Source organism: Triticum dicoccoides, chromosome 4A, assembly GCF_002162155.2.
Source record: "Triticum dicoccoides isolate Atlit2015 ecotype Zavitan chromosome 4A, WEW_v2.0, whole genome shotgun sequence".
Taxonomy (NCBI): domain Eukaryota; kingdom Viridiplantae; phylum Streptophyta; class Magnoliopsida; order Poales; family Poaceae; genus Triticum; species Triticum dicoccoides.
Genome location: NC_041386.1, coordinates 627,515,678 through 627,524,116, shown reverse-complemented (window position 1 = coordinate 627,524,116; position 8,439 = coordinate 627,515,678). Strand labels below are relative to the sequence as shown.

The 8,439-nt window shown below is 53.8% G+C and overlaps 1 protein-coding gene across 1 annotated transcript; it reads left to right on the top strand.

The window, feature by feature from the left end:
- Positions 1–6,390: 6,390 nt before the first annotated feature.
- LOC119289453 (scopoletin glucosyltransferase-like) lies at positions 6,391–7,995 on the top strand. Its single transcript, XM_037568770.1, has one exon. It carries the CDS (start codon positions 6,430–6,432, stop codon positions 7,933–7,935), a length of 1,506 nt encoding a protein of 501 aa, XP_037424667.1. The 5' UTR covers positions 6,391–6,429; the 3' UTR covers positions 7,936–7,995.
- Positions 7,996–8,439: the final 444 nt, after the last annotated feature.

Genomic DNA, 8,439 nt, shown 5'->3' with positions numbered 1-8,439 from the left:
AAAATTTCGGCCATAATTTGACCAAAATTTGACTGACATTTGACTAAATTTTAACCAAAATTTGCCAAGTTTGACCAATTTCGGCCGAAGGATAGATTTCGCCCCAGGCCGAGATGGCCGAAATCCGTTTTTTTCGGCCGAAATTCAAAACACAGCTTGGGATCCAAAACCTTGCCTCCTACCACCTGCCAAGCCACCTGAATATCAGCCAAGGATAGGGCGGAAAATTGCAAGAACAGATGCTTCATGCTCAGTTGCAGACCCTGATTGTCGCTTTAGTGGAGTTGCAATCATGGTCTTCTTGGAAGTTTCGACTCCCAATCCTTTCGGCAATGGCCAGTGCTTTGAAGAAATGTGACCGTCAGCTTCTTCTGTCAGTGGAGACTTGTTACTTATTTGCTGGACAAGGGAAGCCTCAAGTGTCACATACTTCCTCCGTCTCATTATAAAAGAGCGTTTTTGACAGTAGTGTAGTGTAAAAAACACTCTTATATTATGGAACGGAGGGAGTAGTTTATAGAGAAATTGATTCGAAAATGCTGCAACCATCAGGAGGAATCGCTGATTCTGACAATTTGTCTCTGTCTAACTGCAGTATGTGGTCTGAACTACCTACTGTTGAGCTCCTTACTGACCACTACTATGCTACTGTTAGCAATATGGGTCAGCCTGTGCCTATCTCTGTTAAAGACTTCGGTTCAGTAAAATTTATTGAGCATCAGTTTCTAGTTGTTAAGGAACAAGCCAGGCAGTGGGCGCTACTACGGGAGGGGGTGCATGCACGCATCGTCCTGTTTCAGTTTCGCCGTCGCTGCGTCCTAGGGTTCGTCGTTCGCCGCGTCATCGTTCCACAGGATCGGGCCGGGCGCGCCGCATTCCCCCCCTTGGGTCGATGGCGGGGCCTGGCGGAGCTCCGCCTCCCGGGAAGAAGCCGCCTCCATCTGGGGCGGGGCGGGCTGCGGGAGTGCCGCCACCGGGGACTGGCTCTGGTCGGGCCGCGGCGCCGCCGGGATCAGGCGTTGGCCGTGGACTGCAGATGCCCGCTGCTACTGCTTGTGGTGGTGCGTCTTCTCCTCCCGCCGCGACGGCGCGGGTGGCTTTCGGGGGCCCTGTTGGGAGGCCGCCGGCTCCAGCAGTGCTGCCTGGCGGGAGAGGTGGTCCGGGCGGCCCGGCAGCTGGTGTTCGGCCGCCTGTTCTGGGGGGTGCGGCGGTGGCTCTTGGCCGGGGGGCTGTGCCTCCTAGGCCTCCTCCGCCCTCGGGTCCGGTGCAAATACCGCCCCCGGCTGTGCAGAGTACGGCGGCCGTGCCTGCGGCGGGCCGGGGAGCTGCGCCACCTAGGCCCCCAGCTCCTCCTCCGCATCTCGTTGCTCGCCCGCCTGGGTCTACGGTTGCACCCCGAGGTCAATGGGGGGATGACGGATATGATGCTTACGGGACGAGCCAGCACCGTGGTTCTTCATCAACGGGTGGTGGCCGTGGCTATGCCTGGCAGAGTGATGGATCTGCCGAGAGGCCTTTCTTGGGTCCTTCCGGAGGCTTCGTCGAGGGGCCCTCGGATCCGGGACATCGCCAGCGACAAGGGTTTCGTGGCTATCAGGGTGGTCGAGGAGGCAGAGGGGGCCATTACCGTCCACGTCCTCCGCCACCTCCAGTTGTGGTCAACCAGACGACAGCTGACAAGTCTGCCGAGGGCCCTCTCTTGCCTGGCCACGCTATGGAGGTCGTGACGGCTCTTGCCTCTGTGCAGGTTCCTGAGAACGAGGTTATGACCGATATTTCTGCGGAGTTATCTGATAGGTCTGAGGCTGAGAGGGCTTCCAAGTGGGCGCGTAGGAAGGAAAAGATGCTTTGCTACCGGTGCGGTGACAAGGGTCACTTCATTGCGGAGTGTGTGGCTATGTTATGTGATACCTGTGGTAAGCTGGCACACGAGTCTGGGGAGTGTCCGATGCTGCGTGATCAGGCACCGTCGCTCATGATGTATGGAGTATACTGTGCTGAGTTAACTTTTTTTGAATCTCCAAATGAGCGAGAGGCTGCTGACGAGTCCACGAGTATGACCACGGGGATAGTCAAGGTTACCAGAGGAGAGGTGGCTGAGACACAGATCGTGTAGAGACTCCGGGAGTTGGCTCCTGGGGAGTTCCAGTGGGACCTTGTCAGTATGGCTGATAGGATGTTCAGGGTTGAGTTTCCTTCTGTTGAGGATTTGCAGAGGCTGTTGAGCTTTGGGATGTGTAAGGTGCCGGGAACGGATGGTATCCTTGAGTTTTAGGAGTGGAAGCTTGTGGAGCCCCAGGGCACGCCGCTTACTCAGGCGTGGTTGCGTTTCTCCGGGGCTCCTTCTAGGCCGCTGCAGGATGCTCGGGTGGCGGCTAGTATGGGCATTTTGGTAGGGAAGCCTGAGCGTGTGGACATGGAGTTTACCCGAGCTCATGGGATTGCTCGGGTCTTGGTTAGTATTTTGAACATTGAGTATGTTCCGGATGTGGTTAAGTGGGCTTATCGAGGCAGAGTCTATGATTTGGCTATTGAGTTTGAGGATGAGAGCCTTCTGGGTGCGCCGGCTCATGATTCTGATATCGATATGCATGAGAGTGATGGCGGAGCAGGAGTTCGGGAGTCGCCGATCGAGGACCCTGGACGACAGTTGTCCAAGGGGCCGGGGCCCGAGCCGGCGTCGACCGGGGATGGAGCAGTCTCACCTTCTGTGGTCCCTTCGACGACTATGAGATTTGGGTCTTTTGAGCCTCACTCTGCACCACCGAGGCTCTGGAGTGATCGAGTTGAGTCCGAGGAGGCGTTTGAGCGCGAGTTACCGGCTTTGGGTTTGGAGGATGATGTGGACACGATTCCTGGGGATCGGCCTGTGGCCACTCCCCTTCGTGCCCAGCTGACGACACCTTATCTGGAGGTGCCGCAGCTTGTTGTACCTGTTCTGTCGGGGAGTGACCTGGGGCAGGCGGCCTCGGTTTGCTCTCCTTCTGTTGAGGAAGGCGACTTGGGGCAGGTGGCTTCCGAGTTTTCCTCCTCGCCGGGAGGGGGTCTGGGGCAGGTGGCCTCGGATATCTCTCCCCCCATCGCGTCTGCCGGTCGGTTGATGCCGGCTTCGCCTGCGGGAGGCGGCTCGGGGCAGGTGGCCTCGGAGCCTCCTTCTTCTCCGGTGCCTGTGCGGGTAACTTCTTCGATGCTGGGTGGGGAACGAGGGCAGGTGGCCCTTGGTCGGTCTCCACCCACCCAGCCCCGAGTATCGCCAGATGGGCCGCGCCACGCGTCGACTGTGAGTGCTTTGCCTATCTCGGGTGAGTCCGTACTGGTGGATTGGCCTGCTGGTTGGGGAGCGGTAGGAGGCCGGACCCCGGCCGCGATCTCTCGGGAGGAGGTTATCGCTTTTGGAGGGATTCAGGATCCGGTGTCTGAGGGGCGCTGGATGAGTGGACGACTCCAAAGCCAGCCTGACATGAACGATATTTAGCAGCGGTGCGCCATGAGGGCGGCCAAGCTTCGTGACGTCGAGGTCACTACTGGTTTTATTCCGTGCTACGGCGCTGATCCGTATGTGGTCCTTACTCACTCCGACGGAGGCCAGGGAGCGTTTGGTTACTGGATCTGTCCGGTGGGAGATGATAGCGCGGGATATCTTCAACTGGTTTGGTTGGCGGTCATGTAATAGGATAGGCTATTAGTGCTCCTATCTTTTCTTTTACCAGCCGGTTGTGGCCATTGTGGTTTATCTTGGTTTAGCTGCGATGCTCTTGGTGAGCTCGCCTTTATGTTGTTGAAGACTTAACGACTTTATTGAACCTATTGTTATTTATTGAGGTGGCTGTATGCATCTTTCTGATGCAGAGGCCGGGGAGTTCCCCCTTTTCAAAGAAAAAGCCAGGAGCAATGGAAATTTTATGAGCATAAAGTACATGAGCCTGCTACTGTATGTAGTACTCTGGCCTGAAATATTGCAAAGGATCGAGACTGCCGATCAGGAGCAGGACAGTGCATTGGTCGTTTTTGAGCCTAGGGAAATTTCAAGGCAGTGGCCTTTTTACTAGAAATTGCAGTTCTGAAATGTGGTCATCGCTGTGACTTTTTGACGTGTTTGGTGGTTCAACCTATTTGCTGTTGTGAATTGATTCCGATGGAGGAGCCCTTCAGTTATCTGCAAGGTTCACAACACCGGGCCGGATCAAGTACCAGATAGGGATGAACATGAAAAGAAGAGTCCTGAGTTAATACATGCAGAACAAGAAAATTACAAGGCCCCGCAATCTCATTCCTGCTATATGGTGCAGCAACGGGAAGGCATAGGAATGGCTACCACTTTCAGAAATATGAAACTACAGATGCCCAGTACTGAAGCTTCAGAAACTTGGGAGTGTCCAACATTTTATACTATCAACCAAGGCTTATCATCAGTTGGGGCCTTGGGTGACTACTTTGAAGTTGATTCTGGTACAACGTACCCAACATCGGATATGGTGCAATCTAATAAAATTCGTGTTGGTCCTGTTCACATATGTGAGCAGAGAACTCCTCAGAAATACAAGAGCTTGCGGCCTTACTCCTGTACTATGGTGCAATTCAGAAATGAGTTTTCCCATCTAGCCTTATTTGACTAGGACATTACTAGCAGGTTTTGAATTTCAGTTTCAGAAAAATTCCAGCAACAACCGAGATCACCGAAATTCAGTGATTACAGTTTGCGTTTCGGCAAAAAGGCTGAAATACTCACCTGAAGTCATCTAAACATTTGAATGTTTTAAAATCATTTTTGATAATTATTTGAATTCATGTGTACTACTGAAATTTCTGAAATAGTTTGGCCGAAAGGTAACTATTTCAGTGACTGCTGAAATTAATGAAATTTAGTGTATTTCATCAAAATCTCACTGAAAGTGAAAACCACACTTATTTGATAAAAAGGCACATGGGAGGTGATACAAGTAGCTCACTGAAATAATTACCCTTGAGGAGGTTGTTATGGTGAGTACGAAATTATCAGTCCTAGTTGCCCTCGATTTCAACCTCAGCAACGTGAAGCTAATTGAGACTCTGCTATCAGTCCTAGTCAAGCTTTGCATACAAGTAGCTCTTGTCCTGATTTCCATTCACCAGTTCTTCATGAGATGCGGTTTTGTACTTGGAGCATCCTGGCATGAGGGAGATGCGGCGCATGAGGGACAGATCCGCCCTTCCGCCACCATCCTGGGGCGCGGCGCGGCTTCGCCGGCCAGCCAGGAGTAGCGGTAGCAGGCGGAGGAGGGCCTTCCCAGCTGTGGCAGCTAGGGTTTCCCCGTGTCGCCAAGAGGAGGGCGACGCGGGGGACGCGGGGTCACTCCAACTGCTCCTTAGAGCACCTCCAACAAACGAGATACATAAGCCGCACGCTAAAAAAGATGCCTATATAGCATGCACGCAAGCGCTCCAGCGGAAGCTGTAAAATAAAGCACGCACAAAAACGAAGCTGTAAGTTTAGCGCATGCGGGCTGAGGGGCTAGAGATTTGAGGCGCCGGCTTATGCGCACAGGCTGCTGTATGTGGGGCCGTGGGGTTGGGCGACGCATTTTTGTGCGTCTGGTAAACCTCTCGCGCGCAAAAACACTATTTCAGCGCTGTAAAACTTTTTTAACGCGCCGTGCTACCACGCGCGTGTTGGAGATGCTCTTAGGGTATGACCTGTCTAGATGACAAACTGGATAGTGTTTTCTAACTCGGGACGTATCTGTTGGCGAAGGTGTTGTGGAACCAGACAGTGACCTTTGCACTAATTTACTTAGTCAAACCATGCATTGTTCTACAGCTTATTTTCTAAATATACTTAATAATTGCATAAAGATCAGGAACGAGACAATACTCACTCCGTCCAAGGACATATACAATGGTTAACAAGATAGTTTTATCTTAAATCTTGCATGTAATTTAGAGATGACAAAAAATAAGATGTCTACAATGGGTCATCTCTTAGCCTTATTTTTAATAATTAGCTATTCCTAAAAACGTGGTGAGACATATTGTGCTAAGAGATCATCTCTTGCCTTCTTTTAATAAAAGAAGACAAAATTTTTCTTATGATTTTTCTCTTCTCCACCTCATCATTTATCTTACGTGGTATTGCTAAGATAAAACCATTATACATGCCCTAATATAAGTGACGGAGGGAGTGGTTGATTGAGCAAAGTCCATGGCTTACGAAGAGTAGCGGAATTTATTTTCAATTTTTAACTAGATCACGCGCAAAAAAGTGAGAGTGGGACGAGTGTTCAAACTCTTGCATCAGAAGGCATCGAAAAAGTCATAATCGAGCCTCTTTTTAACTAGAGCAAAGTGGACTCTCGAGGAAGGAGATCAGCAAAGTCACAAACAACTTGCCCTTTTTAAATACACAGATTGCTCCTGCTCCGTGCCGGCGAGCAGACACGCAGCTAGCCAGCCATGGCTGTCGTCAAAGGCGAGCAGCAGCCACCGCTGCACATCCTCTTCTTTCCGTTCCTCGCCCCCGGCCACCTCATACAGATCGCCGACATGGCCGCGCTCTTCGCCGCCCGCGGCATCAGGTGCACCGTCCTCACCACGCCCGTCAACGCTGCCATCATCCGCTCCACCGTCGACCGTGCCAACGACGCATTCCGTGGCGCCGACTACCCGGCGATTAACATATCCATCGTTCCTTTCCCTGACATCGGGGGCCTCCCGCCGGGCGTCGAGAACGGCATGGCCCTTACGTCCGACGTCGACCGCGAAAGGTTCTTCGAAGCGGCGCAGCTGCTCCGCGAGCCCTTCGAGCGGTTCTTGGCCGACAACCGCCCCGACGCCGTGGTGTCCGACAGCTTTTGGCACTGGTCCGCGGACGCCGCCGCGGAGCACGGCGTCCCGCGCCTCGCGTTCCTCGGCACCAGCATGCTGGCGCGGTCCTGCACCGAAAGCATGCTGCGCAACAACCCGCTGGAGACCGTCCCCGACGACCCCGATGCTCTCGTTCTGCTACCGGGGCTGCCGCACCGCGTCCAGCTGAGGCGGAGTCAAATGATGATCGACCCCGCGAAGCGGCCTGACCACTGGGCGCTGTTCCAGAGCATCAACGCCGCGGACCAGCGGAGCTTCGGCGAGGTGTTCAATAGCTTCCACGAGCTGGAGCCGGACTACGTCGAGCACTACCACAGGACGCTCGGCCGCCGAGCATGGCTCGTCGGGCCGGTCGCGCTCGCAAGCAAGGACATGGCTGGGAGGGGCACGGACGCGCTCTCGCCGGACGCGAACAGCTGCCTACGGTGGCTGGACACGAAGCCCGCCGGCTCGGTGGTGTACGTCTCCTTCGGCACGCTGACCACTTCCTCGCCGGCGGAGATGCACCAGCTCGCCCGCGGCCTCGCGCTCTCAGGCGTGGATTTCGTGTGGGTGATCGGCGCCGCAGGCCAAGCCCTAGACACTTCAGAGTGGATGCCTGAAGGCTTCGCCGACCTGATGGCGCGCGGCCGCCGAGGGTTCATCATCAGAGGTTGGGCGCCGCAGTTGCTCATCCTAGACCACTCTGCCGTCGGTGGGTTCTTGACGCACTGTGGCTGGAACTCGACGCTCGAGGCCGTGAGCGCCGGTGTGCCGATGGTCACGTGGCCGCGGTATGCAGATCAGCTCCACAACGAGCAGCTCGTCGTGGAGGTGCTTGGAGTGGGTGTCAGCATCACCGGTGGCAAGGACTACGCGTCTTCTGGGGAGGTGCTGGGGGAGGCGATCGCCGAATCCATTGTTAGATTGATGGGCAACAGCGAGGAGGGCGACGCGGTACGAGAGAAGGCCAAGGACCTCGGCATGAAGTCAAGGTGCGCGGTGGAGAACGGTGGATCTTCGTACAATGACGTGGGCAGTCTGATGGACGAGTTGATGGCTCGTAGGCTGCCCGTAATGGGAGTTATCATAGGTAGTATCATGCATGCCAACTAAGCAATTTTGATGAAGTGGCATAGAATTAAATGAAGAAAGAGAGGCTTAAGTATCTTACCATGATACCGTGTCATATTAAATGATGTGCTACTTTGTGTCATGCATAACAATAAATGTAGTCCTTTATGATACCAACATATGATAATATGCATTAAAGATGTAGTATCATAAACTAGTATCATATGCATGATACTAATAAATGATACTCACCATTACAACCAGCCGTAGGACCTCGTATAGGAGCGCCATGAAGGATGGAGAAGGCATCCGGCCAACTGATTGATATTGATTGCAGGTCTCCTCTTGTGTGTGTGTGTGTGTGTGTGTGTGTGTGTGTGTGTGTGTGTTTGGGCCGTGCTAGGCGCCGCCCGACCGGCCGAAATTTCGGCAGGTCACCACCCTGTCGTTCGTTTATAACGCGCGTAGCCAATTGATCTCTTTCTTCCCCAACAGGCTTGCACTCCGATTCGTGTACGTGCACTCCTGTTCGCCCCAAGGCAGAGC

Bases quoted from the DNA above. Each gene is read 5' to 3' on its own strand.
- LOC119289453 (XM_037568770.1), top strand. From the start codon at position 6,430: ATGGCTGTCGTCAAAGGCGAGCAGCAGCCACCGCTGCACATCCTCTTC.